Raw genomic sequence first — 19,838 nt, forward strand, 5'->3', positions numbered from 1 at the left:
CAAGTTGTCACGTTTAAAAAAGAAAGATTTTTATGTCGTTGTTATTATATTATAATAGTAAAATTATTTGTAATAATAATACAAAATGTATTATTATTTTTACGGAGGAAGTTACAAAAATAATGACATATATATTTTCAAATTTTTGTAAAATATTTAATATTTATGCATAATAATTATTCACTAAAAAACTGTTCTCGAAAAAGAATAGCATTTTTGATAAGAAAAATGTTTTCATCTAACAAAATAAATCTTTTTCAATAATTCAAAATATCATTTTCTCATTTCAAACTATCATCTTTAAGATTGTGATTTTGTCGATCAAATCGATCTACATTAAAAATATAATTTATTTAATTTCCGAGAAGAAGTTATAAACGTTTAGATGTTTAAAATATTCTATGGACTCTCAAATATAACATAAAATCGTAAAAGTTAATACTTAATACTTAATACTTAATACTTAATAATTGAGAAATAAATTATTAATATTTACCATATATATATATATATATATTTAATATATCTATATATAGGACTGTCTATAATCAGCCGTCATATTGTCACAAAAATGCTTGATTTGTAATAGGAGCACATGACAATAGTGGAGTTCGTTGAATAAAACGCGCGAAAATATCGTTCAAAGAGAAACGCTAGATGACGCCATGGGTAGTAAAAAAAATACATTTTTTAATCATTTAGTACCGATCCTAACGCTAGATGGTGTTAAGAATATTACAAAGAAAGCTGCCTTTACTAATATATATGTATATACTTAATTATTAAACGTTTTGAATAAATTTTTATAATCTATAATTAAATCAGAAAAACCATAAAATTAATATTTAAATGTTCATAATTTATATTTAGGAAAAATATAATTAATATTATCAATGAGTAATATACTTATATTTAATACGCTATTTAATTAATACGTCACTGAAGTATTAATTGAAAAATTATTGATTACAAAGGATACTTTATAAACATTTTTGATTTTATATCATTTCAAAGTCTATAGAAGTTTTGTAATATCTAAATATTTATATTTTATAAATAGAAAAATAATAATTATTAAATATACAATATATTTAGGTGGTATTATTTATATATTAGATTGTAATATCTATAAAGAAGTTGTCATTTTCTGCTCGATGATGTTATATCTATGAATGAAATATTACATATTTTGTATATTTTTATTTTTTTTCTTATAACACATATTATTATTTGAAAATATAATTAATATGAATTATAATTAATTTATTCTATCTGTTAAAAAAATAAGGTTATTTTCTGCATGGAGTGAGCACTTTTATAATTGAAATAATCTATATATATAATACAAAGCTCACTTCAGAATGACAGCGTCTTTCAGTTCCATTGCGTACTAACGAAATCAAGCCGTCAAAGTCAAAATGGCTGAGCTGATAGGAATACCATTGAAGAAACCGTCCGACGTAGATATTATTAAACCATTAACAAACGTTATTAAATCGACATACAGCGGTGGAAATAATCAAAAGGATTATACCGAAGCAATTCACGATTTAAGTGTATTAAGGAACAACGCATTATGGCGAGCTTTCGAGAAATACGAGAGTTCGTTGGAGGTTATTTACAAGTATGACTCATTCAATTTAATTATTACTCTGATTATATCGTTTCATGCAATATTAATAAAGAGAATCAAAATACAATAATTATAATAACAATATACGAATTATCTTTCTAATATTATATTCTATATTTATTATTATTAAAATAAATTATAAAACTAACAATGTATCTCTGTTCAAAGCTGTTTGATAAAAATATACATATTTTTCAATATATTTATATAAATTAATTGTTTGCAATATAAATTGTCATTTGAAATGATCATTTAAAATTATAATGCAATTTTATAATATTATGATTTATAGATTATTTTGTATATGCGTTAATAGATTTATTACATATGAAAATTGCATGGGCACCATTAATCATTATTTTCAATTAATCATTTTTAAAATAATATACTAGTACATATATTGTATATAGAATATTTATATACAAAGAAATACATGATACTTTTTATTTTTATTTTTTTTTTTTGTTTAGTTATTATGACCAACTATGTGCTTTAGAAGGGAAGATACCTGCACACGAATTACAAATACCATTTAAGTGGAAAGATGCCTTTGATCGTACTATTTTTGGTGGAAAATTAAGTTTAAGTAAGTATTATTAAATTATTCTTTTTACTTGTCTCTTATTTTTTATATAATAGATATGAAAGTTACCACTTAAGTTATAGATAAGATAAGATACTTTAATTTTAATTATCATTATATCTTTCGAGCTAACATACATATGCACAAAAAATTTAATAAAATATTATAATATATATATATAAAGTTGGCAAAATTTTTATATTTAATTAATTTAGCAGAGATCTGATCAAAATTGAATGAAATTGTTTTATATATCATTTATTCTTACAATAAAAATTCACGTAATATATTATTGTTTATAAATGTGCTTATTGTTTATAGCAATTAGCACTTTGGCATATGAAAAGGTTTGTGTACTCTTCAACATTGCTGCATTACAAAGCTCTGTTGCTGTAACTCAATCTTTGGAAAGCGATGAAGGATTAAAACTGGCTGCTAAATTGTTTCAAGTTAGTTTTTTTCTATATCTACAATTAATTATTAAGATATATACATATATATGTATATATATATGATTTAGTTTAATTTATTTATATGTTATCTATCATTAAATTAACAATAATTTTAGCAATCTGCCGGTATATTTAATTTTTTAAAAGGAAATGTAATGATGGCTATTCAACAAGAGCCAACTCCTGACATTAGTCCGGAAACATTAGGTGCATTATCCTCATTGATGTTAGCTCAAGCTCAAGAAATTTTTGTCCATAAAGCAATTCATGATTCTATGAAAGATGGCATTGTTGCAAAATTAGCTGCACAAGCTGAAGAATTATATGCTGATGCCTTAAAGTTATTCCAGAAAGAAATTTTCCGTGCATTTTGGGATAAAGAATGGATTCCATTGGTAAATACTTTATTTATTTAACATACTAATATTTTTATATTAGATAATTAATTTATATTAGACAATTCTTTTTTTTTCACATTTTATTATTCTAGATCGCAGGCAAGCAAGCTGGCTATCGTGCTATGATGGAATTTTATCAGTCGCTTGTATGTAAAAATAATAAAAATATAGGAGAAGAAATTGCAAGATTAGAGGTAAATTTTATAACCACTATATAATTTAATATATTTCATCATTAACAAAAATATATATGTATATATATATATATATATATTTTTAGCACGCTGTGGAATTATTTAAAGCTGCTCAACAACGATCTAACAAGCCTAATTTATTCCAAGATTATGCTAACAAAGCACAAAGGAATTTAACTGAAGTTAAAAAGGATAATGATTTTATCTATCATGAAAGAATTCCAGATGTTAAGAGTTTAGAACCAGTTGGAAAGGCTAATGTTGCAAAATTACTTCCATTGCCTGAAAGATTCAGTTCAAATTTTAAAGGTTTCATTTATTTCTTTTGTATTATCTATTATTATATTACGTTAATATTTATATTGATTTCATATATTAAAAATATTTTATATTTATAGATCTCTTTACGGAATTATTGCCAGTTGGTGTGCATCAAGCTTTATCGTCTTATGAAGTTCGCCGCAATGAACTTGTTAATGCAGAAATATCTAAACTACGAGAAATGACACAAGTTCTTAATAGGTACAATTATTACAATATAGAAAGATATATATTATTAAAAGATTATTATATTAGGATACTATTATAAAATAAAATATTTTTCATTTCACAGTGTGTTAGCAAATTTAAATTTACCAGCAGCCATTGAGGACACAAGTGGTACCGAATTACCACAATCATTGTTAGAAAAAGCAAATTATGTACGAGAAGGTGGTGGTAAGGCAATTTTGGAAGCATCAATGAAAGAACTTCCAGAATTATTACAACGAAATCAGGAATTATTAGATGAAGTAAATATGAAATTTTATTATATTTTAACACAATTATTTAATTGCTTATCAATTTTATTTTTACTTTTGATATAGTGTGAACGAATGCTTCAAGAAGAACGTGAATCTGATGATCAATTGAGAGAACAATTTAAAGAACGTTGGACAAGAATATCTAGTGCTCGATTAACAGAACAATTTATTGCCAATACACGTAAATATCGTGAAATTATTAATAATGCTGTTTCTGCAGATAAGGTAGTAATACTTTCTTAATATACATATATATATATATATATATATATATATATATAATAAAAATCTATAATAAAAATGTATTTTATACTGATGGAAATTTCTTTATTATCTTTATCAATTAGGAAGTTCGTAATAAATATGAAACTCATCGGGAAGGTATGGAAATCCTAAGTATGGATGAAAGTCAAATATCTATGGCTGTCCCTAATGGTTCAGCAGTACAAGAAAGTAATGTAGTGATGCAACTAAGAAAATTGATGGAAGATGTAATATCTTTGACTGTACAATTCAATTTATGTTTTTATTTATTATACATCAGATATAAATCAAATTTACTTTTAGGTAGAGACACTGAAAGCAGAACGTGATGTAATTGAAAGTGAATTAAAATCAGCTACAACAGATATGAAAACAACATTTTTAAGTGCTCTTGCCAAGGATGGAGTGATCGACGAACCAAATATATCCGTTGAAAATATTGGAAAATGTTATGGACCTTTGCAAAAAGAAGTACGAGAAAGTTTATCTCTTCAAGAAAAATTAATAGCTGATATTCAGGTATAATATTATGGATATATTACACTTTAAACAATATCTAATTTAATTAACGATTAATGTGCTAATTTCCATCATTGATTAACTATTTCATTGATTGCTGAATCATTGACGAACTCATCAAAAATATTGTTTTCATTGTACTTTTTTATTTTTTTTTATTATTAAGGAAAACAAGCGAAATAATTCTAATTTTTACAGAATGCTCATACAAAGTTCACTAATGAACAATCTGGTAGTGGTAGTTCAAGAGAAATTATGCTTTGTAAATTGGCCTCTGCATTTGATGCATTTAAAGAATTAAAGAGCCATTTGAATGAAGGAATCAAATTTTACAATGATTTAACGCAGGTAATATTAATTATTTTTTTATCATAAGTGTTTATCATCATTATTAACTAAAGCATCTTCAGATGTATAAAAGTGAAATGATCTTGTTTTCAGCTATTAGTCATTTTTCAAAATAAAATATCGGACTTCTGTTTTGCTCGTAAGACTGAGAAAGAAGAATTATTAAAAGATTTAACCACTAATTTAAGTCATACCGGTCCAGCCACAACGCCAAGTATTCCATCTCATCACGAAGGTAGAAGAATGATCAAATTTAAAAAGATTTCATTTTGCAATTTTATCTTTATTATAAAGTAACGAAAAAATTCCTTTTTTTTTTTTTTTCATGTACTTTACAGCAAGTTCGAGTCAAAAACAATCTAATCCAGAAAATCCGCAAATGCCAAATTTACCATACCCTATGCAACATCCAGGAACTATGCCTGTACCATATGGTGCAAATCCTATTGCTCCGTATCCAACTTATATGCCTCCACCTATGCCAGCAACATATAATCCATATGCAACGATGCCATATCCTGGACAAGGTATATAAAAAAATTTCAATGTATGAAATATTAATATTTATTTCCTTTTATATAATCAGGTTTTATCCTTTTTTGTTTTCCCGTTTTTAGGTGGTTATAATCAAGCATTACCTCCAGGTACTTATGGTGGTTATACTGGTTATGGTAATTATGCTACATTACCTCGATATGGTGGTTCAAATCCACCAGGACAAAATCCTTGGTGAATTAAAAGTCTATTTACAATGGATGCTGTGATGGGAATTAAAATTCATATTCTATATTGGATATATTGAAGCAACAGAGAAGTTATATATATAATTCTATTGTTTCTACAATTATGTTATTATTAATATTGAACGCAAGTGAAATATTTTATAATTAAGTTTTAAACAGATTAAATCTTCTTGTAATTAAATAATATTGTTAACATTAATAGAAAATTATTGTAAGTATTTTTCAATGTATATTAAATGATGCCTTGATTGTCGCTTCGTAAAATATTAATTGCTTATTTGCAAATCATAAATATATATTTTTTAATGTAATATAATTATTAGACAATTTAATTTTTAATAAATTTTTTGTCGAACAATAATTTCAAACTTTTTTTTTAATCCCAAACTCCTCTTTATGTAATATACTGCTTACGTGTAATTATTATTCAATTGATACTTTATTATTAAATAATAATTTTTTAGTTGTTCTTTTCATCGAAAGAAATTAATTTTGAGAGTGATTAAATATATTCATTAAGTGTTGTTTTATTCATTATTGAGATTATAAGTATTTAAATACAAAATTAATTACATATAATTAAAAAATTCTGTCGTAACTTCGATATTACATTGGCAAGTTTCATCTTTTTAAATGTGCCATATCCTTTAGAAATAACAAAAACGTGTGTCATATCCTTTATAGATAAGAAATTATTAAGAATATAAAAAAATAAGTATGATGTATGAGAGAGTATTGATAGAACTATATTCTTTATTACATTACAGAAAGAAACTCACTTGCCCCTCTGTTAGAATAGACTTTATTACATTTGTAAAAATTGTATTATTTTAAATGATTAATTATATTAATGAATGATTAAATAAATACTATAATGGGGATGCTCATATACACACACATATATATATATATATATGTATGTATATAAAGATAAAAAGAAATAATATTCATATATAAAGAATATGGAAATATACACGACAAACTGATATCTCAAATATAATTTTTATAAAATATCTTTTAATTAGTTCACATATTTTAAATATTTATTGCTCGACATGTATTATTTTTTGCTGTAAAATAAAACTTATTCATATTATCAGATTAAAGATTTTCTTGTGTAATATATGACTACTTTAAACACAGCAAGCATCCACATTACTTACACAAAAATGTGATCATTTTGTGTAACTCTTTAGAAATATTATGATTTATATTAATAAATCAGCATAATATTATTATATGTCTAAAAACTAGCATACACACACACACATTTTTACAAGTTCTCTAAAGAACAATATTTGTGAGGGCAAATAAAAATATTATTGTTGTTACTTTTTTTTTTTATTACAGATGTACCTTAAATGCAACAATTTTGTTAAACCACGTTCATATTATCTAAAATTTACCTTCTTGTTTTACTTTTAACGGAACTAATAACGAATTCTTTTTTTTTTTTCTTTGACATCTACAACTAATTAATTAAACAGGGATTATATGTAATACGTAAAACATCGAATATTTTAATAGAACCGGTAGTCTCAATTATTCGCCTTAACTGATTTTTTAACCAATGAATGTATACATTACAAAAGATTGATTGTGTTGCTGGTCCTTAGACTTGCCTTGTTACAGGAATGTAGAACAGCACATTTAGAATATTATATGAAAATGGAACTACATATTGTTTTTCTTTAACATATATATGCATATTAATAAACTTGTCCTTTTCTTATGATAGTCACTTTCACTTTAGAAAATATTAAAACCAAATTGCATGATATTACTTTATAATTTTTTCAATAGAGACCACCTGTTTGTTCTTGATATACCTCAATTACATCATCATTTTCCATTTCCAACTGAAAATAATTAGTCGCCATCTAAGTTCTGATACATATTAAACTTTTTAATCATGATATATTTAAATGGAGACACACACTTGTTTTTTTTTGTTTTTTTCTTTAATTTTTATATATTAAATCGCATAAATTACCTGCTTTGGTGTTTCATCATCATTAATTCTTTTACCATCAAAAAGAAACCTCAGCGATGTCATAGGTACTCCCTAATTAAAATCAGAGAAGATTATAAAATTACTTTTATTGTATACTATAATATTCTAAAATATTAAATTGAAAATATTATATTGTCAATATTATATTATGGAACATACAAAATACAAATGTATATATATATATATATATATATATATATATATACGTATATGTACATATATCTACACTATACCAAAGTAAACAGATGTATAAATTTGAAAGATTTCCTGAATAAAAGGAAAAAGGAAATATTTATGATTGAAATAAAATGAGAATAAAGAAGGTAAAAAAATAAAAAGGAAACACTAACCACACGATCACTGTACGATTTCTTAAGCTTGCCCATTTGGGTGGTCATCTTTACCCTAAAGTGAATTTCGTTGCTGTCCTAAAAGGATAATTCACGTAACATTGAATTTGCTATATATTACTAAAGTAAAAAAAAAAAATAGTATGGAATAATTCTCTATTCTTACATTTCCGACGACTTTTAGCTTGATGTATTCAGAATTCGCGTCTCCTGGGCCGGCTTCAGGTTTCTGTTCCTAATTCGCAAGGTTAGATCGGTTAAATTCGGCCAATCAATTAAATAATTCACAATGCATCATAAATATTACATTGTTAATGAAGAAATAAGAATTTCATTTATCGGGAGAGAGCTTACCTGATTCTCGGACATGGTAATTAATTAAGAGTATAATAATTCTTGACCACGCGCCAGAACAGTAACTAAACACAAGCACGCAATATGGCGGCGCGCTTTTGTCAGTTTCACAGCCTTCTCTACTTCAAAAATAAAAAATTTTTAACGTTTCGTATATTTACGTTCTAAAACGCATGTTATAAAGTGCACTGATTTTGCAAATAATATTTTTTCTCCCTATTTATATATAACGTACAATTTTCTAACTCAAATTTAGATTTTTAACAAATATCCAACTTCGGACTTATCGATAATTTCAATAATAAAATGATATGTAGAATAGAATATCAATTTAATATTAAATGAAAGTAATATTCAAGAATGCCTTCGAGAACCTTACCGTTGTAATCACTATAATCGAATATGTGTTCTCAAAAGCTTGACGCGCTAACGGATCATTTGTATTGTAAACTATTAAGCCTAATACACAAGTATTTTTATTGAGTGAGATATTAAATTATTTTAAACAAGTCTATCATTTATTCTACTGTTCTTAACGCGCGATAATTATATGTTTCATAATTAAAACTTTTCTTTTGTCTCTTATTAATTCAATTCATTTGAAATGCATAGAAGTTTCTTTTAATATTCGAAAGATATACACACAAACACATATATATATATATATATATATATATATATATATAAATTTAGATCGGTTAATAGTTAAAAATCTTATTTTACATTTTGATAAATAAAATTGGTGTTAACAATTGTCATAATGTTTCATAAAGTAAGAAATTATCAACAAACATTTTAATTATAAAACTATTCTTAAAATATATGATAACGTAATAATTATTTGTATATATTTATTTTATAGGTTATATCACGTGTGTGTATTCGAACAAATCAATTAAACAATACACGTTTTTTTTCACCAACAATCGAAACGAATACTCTAGAAAAAAGTATGTAAAATTATTATTTGTTTAACTTCTATTATGTATATTATATCTAACAATATATATAATATATAATGAATGAGATATGAAATATGATATTTAAATAAATTTTTATTAATATTATTTTAGCTATTAACCAAATAACATTACTCGGAAGGGTGGGTGGAGTTCCACAAGAACGTGGAACTGAGAAACATCCCGTAGTGATTTTTTCTGTGGCAACTCATTTCAATTATAAATATGAAAATGGTACGTATATATGAATTTTTATAAATTTAATTAGATAAAATAAAATGTGATATATATCACTTATTTAATACTATTTGCAGATGAATTCATTCAAAAGACTGATTGGCACAGGATATGTGTTTTTAAACCTAGTCTTAGACAAAATGTAATTAATTACTTGAAGAAAGGACAACGCGTTTTGGTAAATGGAAGATTAACTTATGGCGAATTCAAGGATGATGAAGGAAATATAAAATCATCAACGGCTATTATAGCAGATGATGTCATATTTTTCCATTAATAATAATAAAATAAAAGATCTTTTGTAATTTTAAAATATTTTAATTTGAAAAAAGAATTGCTCCTTTTTATAATTTTAGTTTTAAAGATTCATTGATGTATATACATTAATGAATTATGAAAATATATATGAGTTACAAGATAAAATGTATACATATAAAAAAGAGAGAAAATGATATGATAATGAAAGAAATATTTGAAATATAAATGAGTTTACATAATTAAATAACACTTTCATATTTTATGATATTGCATATATTCAATATAAGCAAATGACACATGCATATTTTAGAAATAAATGTTTGAAAGCAAAGATTAAAATCTTTCTTTTTATAATTCATTGTTGAGTGATATCTCTATCGAATTATATAGCCGAGACAGTGGCGATGTCGATTAATCGACCTTAACATTTAGAATGAAAAATTACGAGGTATCTAAAATGTTGCAATGTATAATTTATTGTTGGAAAGTGCTTAAACAATATCTAAGTCATTGCAGTATCCATGGTGTTAAATATCTTGTTTCTGAAAATAGTTTATATATCGAAAGGTAAAATAGTTATAAATAATTATTATAAAAAATTTATAATAATAACATTTTCTTTTGTACTTTGAAGATGTTTCTGGTTGTTCTTTTGTGTACTGAGTTGGTGGGGCTGTACTGTAGTGATCAAGGATAGTATCTACGAATATATTGAACACCCTGTTGATGTTACAACAGAAACATTATATATAAATTGGGAAATTCCATTTCCTTCAATTGCAATTTGCATTAAGCATTCTAACGAATTAAGAAACAAATACAATATTAAACAGTACGCTCATAAAAAAATAATAATTTTAATAATATATTATAATAATATTAATTTTTTGTTAAATATTCATCATGCTTTTTTTCTCATAATTATCACTTTATATAGATTACCATCAAAATTGGAATTTTCACCAACTGAGAAAATAGACGATATTACTGCTGAGGAATTATTGAAGGGCTATCAATCAGTATACTTATCGTTATTCTGCTTATTTACAGATTTAAAAGATATATATATATATATATATATATATATATAATAATAATAATAATAATAATAATAATAATAATAATAATAATAATATTTTTATAGTTGCAGATACAATGTAAAGATATATTTGCCAATTGTAGCTGGAACAATATAAAATTTGATTGTTGCAATGAATTCAAACCATTGAATAAAACTGGAGCTGGTTATTGTTACGTGGTTAATTCTCAACATATCAAACCATACAATTCAAATATTAAATTTTGGATTAATCGTACTACTGAAAATGGAAATCTTGTGATTGATCTTATAGTAAATAAAAAATCAAGTAGTTATATTCCTCGATTTGTTAACGTTCGTATTTTCTTTCCCTTCTCATACTAATTATTTAAACGATCATATATACATTGTTATACAATATATAATTATATAATGTAGGTATATATATTGGATAATTTACAATTACCAAATGTAGCTACTTTGGGTGAATATATAGTTCCATCAATAAGAAAAGGACAATCTACTCGAATTGAATTTTTAATGATACCTATTTTTAATGAACAATTTGTATCATATTTTTCAATGAAACAAAGAAATTGTCGATTTAGTCATGAAACTGATAAAAACAGTATATTCGAATTTTATAGTAGCGATACCTGTGCTATCGAGGTAAAAAATTTTAATAAATATTATAAATATTATATATATTTATATCTTCATATTTTTATCATTCTTTTAATAGATATATATACAAAAAATGATTGAGTATTGTGGCTGTGTAAGTTTTTATTATCCTGTTCCTGCCAATGCAAGAATCTGTAATTTAAGGGAATTACAATGTTTGTCTGAAAATAAAAAAGATATTTTATTACTAAGAACTATAAAAGAAAGATGTTATCCTCAATGTGAAGAAAATACTATGAACATGTAAGAAGAAATCCTATCATATATATATATTTTTTTTTGTTAAATGTAATGATTAATTATGATATAATTTTGTCTTTATCACAGATACCATAGCAAGCCCATTCAGTTCAGTCATATAGATGATGATGTAGCAAGAATAGATTTCATGTCAGTATCTCGCCCCTTCTTACAATATCGTCGATACGTCGTATACAGCCGTTTAGATTTGATAGGTAAATATGTTCAATTAGATCAAAATAATATTTAAAATGAATGAATTTTTCTGTCTGTCTCTTGCAACTGCAATCAACATTATTTGATCTTTTGACAGAGCAATATGTCATTCTGTAAGATATCATAAAAAGAATTTGTCAATAACATAAGAATATCTTATCAAAAAATATTTGGAAATTTAATGATAATATACAGTGTGTACGTAGATTAATGGAAAATTTCTTTACGAATAATCTTTAATGTAAATAATAATTAATATTTTATTCAGTTGCAGTAGGAAGTGCTCTTGGATTATTTATGGGTGCCAGTATTCTCAGCTTCTTTGAAATACCTTATTGGCTTTGTCTTCGTCGTGATCAAATCATATGAATATGATTGATTTATTTCGAATTTAAAGTATCAGATAAGCAAGAAAATTCGTGCCATTTTAATCAATAAAAATAGATAATATATGAACAATGACAAAATATGGAAATGCCACGAATTTTCTTGATTATCTGTTATAAGCATCTTTTTCTATAAATGAATTCAGATTAAATCAATACAATATAACACAATTTTAATTTAATCATAACTCTTATCAATAACTTGGTATAGTTAAGATCAATAAATCACTGTTAATAAAAAATATGAGTACTGTAATTATTAAAAAAAAGAAAAAATACTTTAACATATTGCATCGAATATTGTCTGTAGTATTCTTATCAGTAATTTAAATAGGAAATTATCATTCATATAGAGGTAAATATCTCATAGCAAAGTTTCAAAGTAAACAGGTAGACATATCATAAATGCATCATATTCGTGAAAGCTTTATTCAATGCTATATAAAAAGGAACATAAAAGGAATCTAAAGGAATTAGAGAGAGAAAGAGACTGCAGAGACTGCAGAAATTATAGAGAATGTCTAATAAACAAGTTCAAATTGTATCTAATTCTGATTTAGAATATGAAGAAAATTTAATATCCAATCAGAATGTGTTTCATCATTTGTTGACTGCAGAAGACATTCAAGAAATAATTTATCGTGTTTTTAATAACAACATGGAAATCATAAACTATTCTCTTCGACCATATTCCAATGGTAAAATTGGCTTTCTTGGTTCGCATCAAAAACTTTGCATTACGACGAGACAAAGGAATGAGAAAAAAACATTCATCTTTTTTGCGAAGATAATACCATATGATGTACCTGATCAAGCAGATTACATAATAACAAAAGGTATTTTCAATAAGGAAGTAATATTTTACAATGAAATAATACCAATACTATATGAAAATTATCGAGGAGAACGTTGGTCTCCAAATTGTTATAAAGTAAAAGATAATTATTTAATATTCGAGGATTTACAACGAAAAGGATATACAATGCGAAACAAACTCTTCAATGAGGAACTTACTACTGCAGCTTTGACAACAATTGCACAGATGCATGCAGCATCATTAATAGCAGAAGATCGTTTGGCAATGCCTTTGAATAAAATCTATCCTAATGCGTTTGAGGAGAAAGGATTTATTTGGGCAGGGCAAACTAAACAATGGATTGATGCTGGAGTTAAAGTAGCTGTTGAAATTGCTAAAAATCTTGGCCTTGATTCAAGCTTGATACCAATAGCATCACCAAAAATCATGGAAGCCATTCAATCTTCTACAAAGAAATCAAATGTGATTAGTCATGGTGATCTCTGGGCTAACAATTTGATGTTTAATAACGACAAACCTCCGAAGTGTTTGTTAATTGATTTTCAAATACTCAGATACTGTCCATTAGCACACGATATCTCTCAATTACTTTATCTATGTACATCCCGTAGTTTTAGAGAAACACGCGAAAAAGATATGTTGAAACATTATTACAAAGTTCTTTGTGAGACTTTAAAAATTCATCAATTTTCTGGACAATGTCCTTCTTGGTCCGAATTACTTCAAGGAATAGAAGAACAACGTTTAGGTTCTTTGATAACTGCCATGTTATATTTTCCAACAATTTTAATGGATGAAAGTTTGAGTGCCCAAATTATGAACGATTCTAACAGATATTTGGAATATACTTTTAGTGATAGAACCAATATTGTGATCGATAATATGAAACAAGATTTGGAATATAATAATAGAATCACGGAGACGATTGAAGAGGTAATTAAAATTGCTAAACGTCTTAACGAGTTACCTATACCATGTTGATTATATAATAAATTAATCTTTTTTTTAAAGATTTAATAAGTTTTTCTTTTTTGTAAAAGAAAACGTTTAGACTTACGTGTATTTAATTTTCTAAAACTTATCATTATTTTTGTATTTGGGTACTCTACGATAAATATATCTTATTAATTAAAGACTTTAATATTATTTAAATAATGTATACAAAATATTTTTTATTTTTCAATAATTTCTTCGTCTGGAAGTATCGTTGATAAAAATGACCAATTATGATGAATTAATCGTACGTTTGATTCATCGATATTGATATTCATTGGAATTGGTGATGGTTCACGTTTCATTGTTTTTACATGTTTAATATTGTCTTCGTTTTCCTCTATTTCTTCATTTTCTAGATCATCAAGATTATCGAGATCATCAAGATCGTCCGATCTAAAAAATATACTTCATAGAAATTTACATTTTCTTTTATTTTCCATGTATTTAATTATTTTTAATGTAATATATATAATTAAATTTTTTATTTTTAATTACCTTGAAAATTTATCATTCGAAGATTGATCTTTTTGTGATAGTAAAGACATTATAAAAGTCGCACAAAGCATTTTCATTGGTGGTAACGTATGAGCAGCAACGTTAAAAAGCTGATAAATAAAAAAAAAAAATGAATTATATGATTCTTCTTAATAAAATATTATTTAATTTAAGTATTTAAAATCAACTAACTGATTAATATTTAAATGTGTAATTCTATTTATAGAAGAATGCAAATTTTTATTAGGAAATCGTCTACTAAAGTATAAATTAATATGAATTGTATTTAAAATACACCAATAATACAATGACGTAAGAAATAACATAAGTAGTATGAGAAAAATAACATCAAGAAAAATAGTAGAATAAAATTGAAAATATACTTTGCTGAGACCATAATGAAGACAATTATGGTTGGTGTAAAGTACACGTACTAATTCGTCAAATCTCTTTTCATAATGAAGCGACAGAGATACTATGATCTCATTTATAAAACGATAAACTTAATGTGTCATTGTACACTTAGTAATTTATTTTTTCTCTTATCTCTCCCCCCCCCCCCTCTCTCTCTCTCACTCTATATATATATATATATAGAAAGAGAGAGAGATATATATATCTCCAATACCATATATATATATTCATATATATATATATATATCTAAACTAAAATTTTTATATTATATTGCGTTGGCAACTAAGTCATTGCGGATTTGGTTTCCGCATTTGCGTTGGCAACTAAGTCATTGCGAAAACCAAATCCGCAATTACTTAGTTGCCAAGACAATATCCCGTTGGCAACTAAGTCATTGCGGAAACCAAATCCGCAATCACTTAGTTGCCAACGCCATATTGTTTTGGCAACTAAGTCGATGCGGTGACCATATACGCAATCACTTAGTTGCCATATATATATATATATATATATATATATATATATATATATATATATATATATATATATATATCATATATATGCGTGAGCGCGCGAATGATATAAGAATTCTGTAAAAATAAACAACTTTTATACTTTGTGTATGATGCTATAATGTGAGATATAATTATTGAATGAACTTTTATACATATATTTCTTACCTCATCTGTTTTTTCTTTTCCTGAAATACGGAATGATTCATGAAAGAATGAAATATTTTCTTCCTTATTTGATACAGTCTGAGATGCTACAAAATTACTGAACGGCGTTAAAGATATATTTTGATTTCTAGAGAAAATTTCTAAAGCATCTCCTATTTCGGATTCCGATTCCAAAGCCAACAGTTCCTAAATATAAAAATTAATTATTAAATATATCCTCATTTTATTATTAAAATAATGAGAGAATAAATATTGTAATTATTTTTTTTTCTCATATTTATATATACGAAACATACTTGATTTGAATCTATAAAATATAATTGTGATTTCTTTTGCCATAACTTGTAAGAAGAATCTTTACTATCTTGCAAACGTGGTACAAAAACAGCTCCTAATATTGAACTATCAGTTTCAACGATTGATTTTTTTACATATACTGGCGATGAATTATGCGGACTAAATACATACACTGAAAAGAAATAAATAAAGAATTAAATAATAAATATAGTCATAAAAAATGATAATACTTACATGTATTATCTATTGTGAAAACAGCCATATAAATAGATTTTGGATCGGCTGTAAGTTTCGTCACGTTTAAAGAAACACTCCACATAATACTTAAAGATAAGATATTCCAGACAGCAATATGTTTATCCGAAACAACGACAATAAGGTTGCAAGCTTCCTGTTTTCCAAATTCAATGCGCCTAACAAAAAATACAATGTGAAATTTTTTCTTTTTTTTTAATATATCACGTGATAATATTTTAATGATATGGTGTTACATTATGGTATATGGATATTGACTATGCCTAAGGCTACTTTTCAAAGTACATGTATCGGGTTCCCAAATAGTTAAAGATGAGCCAAAACCAATTCCTAATAAAGAACCATCCATAGAAAATGCAGCATCTGTAGCTGATAAATCATGGTAATTTCCTGTACCATAACAATGCCAATGCTTTGTTTTTTCTAAAATAAAATAAATCATGTTTATTTCATAAAGACAATAATATTCTATTATATAAAACATTTCTTACTATAGATTGATGTTGGCTCTATGAGATTCCATAACTTAAACTTTTGATCTTTTCCAGTAGTTACTACTAAGGAATCTTCATCACCAAATAATGAGTTTGGTTGAAATTGTAAAGCATTAATTCCTAATTCATGTGGAAGTTCAACTGATGTATTTAATGTAAAACTGTTGGAGTTCATAATTAAATTTAAATTATATAATAATGCAATAGTTTATATTATATTATATATATATTATTTATCTACATTTATGTATAAATACTATTTAACTTACACTTGTTTCTTCATGTCAAATATCCAAAATTTTAATCTTACTTCTGGAGTTGAAATTTTATCATCACGTTCTTCTACCGTAGCCATCCATGTACCATCGTGATTCAAAGCTACTTTTGTTACTTCTGTGTTTAAAATATTTACACTACGTTCTTGCGTTATAAAATTTTCAGCTGTTATATGAATCTAAAAATGGAATATATGAAAGATTATATCCATTAAATCCTTCATAAGATGTACTTGCATATTTTAAACATATATATATATATACACAAACTAAGTAATATAATTACGTTATATAATAGACTTTTTGTATGTGTACTATAAAACTGAACATGTCCTGTACGACTATTTAAAACAAGGCTATTTGTACGTGGATCTACTACAAGTCCAGCTGGAAATAAATCTTTACAAGATAATGCAATTCCCCATGTAAAATTTTGTATCACAGATGTCAATTTTCTTTGTGGATTTACAACAATAATACCTGTAATATATATATAATAATTTTAATGTGACATTAAGAATATATTTATAAAATATTAATACATATATTCAATTATATATTTTACCATTATCTAAAGTGGATACAGCAACATAGATATTATCTGGTGCAATAGTTAAATGTTTAATTGGTGCTGGTAAACGAGGTAAAAATGATTTTTCTAATGGAGTTCCAATAGTCCATTTTACTAACACACACTCTCCACCACCAGTGTACATATGAACACCTATAATATACTTATGTGAGTTAAATTTTTTCTTAATGGATTATAGTTGAAATATTTAATAATTTAATAATTACCCGTTTTACTAAAAGCTATCTCTGTTACAGGCAATGTATGCCAATGATATACTGTTGTATGTGGCCTAGTTAAAAATAAATTTTTCCATAATACTACACGTCCAGTTGAATCTCCTGTAGCTACACATTCATCTTCAGGATGTCCAGCAATACATGTTGGTATCCTACCTGTTTTTCCTGTTTTATGCCTAATTTTATATAGATATATATAAATTTATAGATACGAATAAAAATTAATTAAATAAGAAAGTATACATACAATTTGTCAACTAAATTACGTGAAGGATTTAATATATGCAAATCAGTATCATGAAGAACTGCTACTAAATTATTTCCATGATTTCCAATTATATCAACGTAATATTCAGGATTTTTTATACTGAAAGAATGTAAAATATGTTATATTATTTTTTTTTCTTTATTACAGTAATTAAATTAAGAAAATACTTACAAAATAAAAGTAGTTTTACAACACTTTCCATCTTGCAAGTCAAATAATAACAAATATATCTTGCTATTACCTTTCGTAGTATAAGTTATTAGAACTTGTGAAATTTCTCTATCAATTGCATTTTTATATTTTACTATATGAAAAGTTTTAACTTTGGTATGTTCCTTTGAAGAAAAATTTAAGTTCTGTAAAAAATTATAAAATACAATTAGAATCTTTGATATATTGTAAAACTAAATATAACATTGTAAACTATATCAAACTATACATACTAATGTTTTTGTAATAATGCCACTTTGGCAACTCCAAAAATTAAGCTGCCCATTATCTGTACAACCTATAACTGTATTAAAACCATCAGGATATGGAACAATACCACTTATTCTGCGATTTATACTTTCAAACTCCTGCACAAAATCTCCAGTTTGCGTACTGTAAGCTCGTAGGGTATGCTTCCATATGACATATAGTGTTCTATCATAAAAACAAATTTCGTTTGTAAGTCAAAGATATTTTGTTAATTTAATAAAAGATATATCGATTTTTAACATTTTAATATATGTCATTATTAAGGCACTTAATAATATAACCTATACTTACTCTCCATCTTCAGAAAATAATGGACGATGATCGATTATACTTCCACCACCTTTTCTCGTTACAATTAAATTATCTACATCTAATCCATTATTATTTATTGATTTAGATAATTTAATTGATTTCATATGCATTTTATCGTGTTATAAACTAATAAACAAAATCACATGTACAACAACCCATAACCTAGTATAAACTAATTAGAGCTTGTCTTTTACGACGACAGATAGCGCTGTTAAAAATCTACGCCTTCTGATTGGATGATAGAATTAATACTAATCCAACCAATCATATTTTTACGTGCGAAATTCAAAATAATATTTAAAATTTGTTATTTTTCATATAATAATAAAAACATAATTTTTTAATTAGCTGAAATTTACAGATTCAAATTAATGTGTTTTAATAATATTAATAAATGACATATATAAATAGATATTAATGTCTCATATCTACAAGATAGAAGTAGAATACGTATTTTATAATAATATCTAAATAGAAAGTTATAAATAGAAAAATAATTATTTTACACTATACAATATACATATACATTATTTAACATAAATATTACATTTGTTTATATAATAAATTTGT

General features: G+C 25.3%; 5 protein-coding genes across 7 annotated transcripts; 3 read left to right on the forward strand and 2 right to left on the reverse strand.

Annotated features, from left to right (window-relative positions):
• Nucleotides 1-1,368: 1,368 nt before the first annotated feature.
• ALiX (programmed cell death 6-interacting protein-like protein AliX) lies at nt 1,369-6,160 on the forward strand. The gene is made up of 15 exons (XM_035880590.2): nt 1,369-1,624; nt 2,104-2,219; nt 2,538-2,665; nt 2,785-3,063; nt 3,159-3,260; nt 3,347-3,569; nt 3,659-3,782; nt 3,874-4,051; nt 4,127-4,288; nt 4,411-4,554; nt 4,631-4,846; nt 5,045-5,194; nt 5,288-5,429; nt 5,533-5,721; nt 5,812-6,160. The coding sequence occupies exons 1-15, from the start codon at nt 1,419-1,421 to the stop codon at nt 5,925-5,927; spliced, it is 2,475 nt and encodes an 824-aa protein (XP_035736483.1). The 5' UTR covers nt 1,369-1,418; the 3' UTR covers nt 5,928-6,160.
• Nucleotides 6,161-6,444: 284 nt separating this feature from the next.
• LOC118447987 (small ubiquitin-related modifier) lies at nt 6,445-9,069 on the reverse strand. 2 transcript variants are annotated; one of them, XM_035880628.2, is made up of 6 exons: nt 9,035-9,069; nt 8,656-8,774; nt 8,468-8,536; nt 8,302-8,379; nt 7,931-8,002; nt 6,445-7,796 (listed from the first exon to the last, which is right to left on the reverse strand). In XM_035880628.2, the coding sequence occupies exons 2-6, from the start codon at nt 8,668-8,670 to the stop codon at nt 7,734-7,736; spliced, it is 297 nt and encodes a 98-aa protein (XP_035736521.1). In that variant the 5' UTR covers nt 8,671-8,774; nt 9,035-9,069; the 3' UTR covers nt 6,445-7,733. The 2 variants fall into 2 exon arrangements, with proteins under 2 accessions (XP_035736521.1, XP_035736522.1); XM_035880629.2 differs by having other exon boundaries at nt 8,656-8,777; nt 9,035-9,053.
• A 1,060-nt stretch (nt 9,070-10,129) lies between these two features.
• Nucleotides 10,130-12,691, forward strand: ppk13 (pickpocket 13). The gene is made up of 8 exons (XM_035880617.2): nt 10,130-10,676; nt 10,744-10,941; nt 11,047-11,128; nt 11,254-11,502; nt 11,587-11,817; nt 11,891-12,075; nt 12,160-12,287; nt 12,557-12,691. The coding sequence occupies exons 1-8, from the start codon at nt 10,543-10,545 to the stop codon at nt 12,655-12,657; spliced, it is 1,308 nt and encodes a 435-aa protein (XP_035736510.1). The 5' UTR covers nt 10,130-10,542; the 3' UTR covers nt 12,658-12,691.
• Nucleotides 12,692-13,191: 500 nt separating this feature from the next.
• LOC118447981 (putative kinase-like protein D1044.1) lies at nt 13,192-14,472 on the forward strand. The gene has a single exon (XM_035880618.2). It carries the CDS (start codon nt 13,192-13,194, stop codon nt 14,470-14,472), a length of 1,281 nt encoding a protein of 426 aa, XP_035736511.2.
• A 191-nt stretch (nt 14,473-14,663) lies between these two features.
• Nucleotides 14,664-19,521, reverse strand: l(2)05287 (WD repeat-containing protein l(2)05287). Of its 2 annotated transcripts, none has more exons than XM_085662593.1 (15): nt 19,248-19,521; nt 18,920-19,121; nt 18,648-18,832; nt 18,456-18,575; nt 18,197-18,384; nt 17,964-18,122; nt 17,685-17,878; nt 17,393-17,577; nt 17,121-17,284; nt 16,866-17,052; nt 16,609-16,787; nt 16,374-16,546; nt 16,078-16,263; nt 14,983-15,092; nt 14,664-14,892 (listed from the first exon to the last, which is right to left on the reverse strand). In XM_085662593.1, exons 1-15 carry the CDS (start codon nt 19,376-19,378, stop codon nt 14,664-14,666), a joined length of 2,592 nt encoding a protein of 863 aa, XP_085518719.1. In that variant the 5' UTR covers nt 19,379-19,521. The 2 variants fall into 2 exon arrangements, with proteins under 2 accessions (XP_085518719.1, XP_035736482.2); XM_035880589.2 differs by having other exon boundaries at nt 14,664-14,880; nt 19,248-19,511.
• Nucleotides 19,522-19,838: the final 317 nt, after the last annotated feature.

Source organism: Vespa mandarinia, chromosome 19, assembly GCF_050613455.1.
Source record: "Vespa mandarinia isolate Hongniang chromosome 19, ASM5061345v1, whole genome shotgun sequence".
NCBI lineage: Eukaryota > Metazoa > Arthropoda > Insecta > Hymenoptera > Vespidae > Vespa > Vespa mandarinia.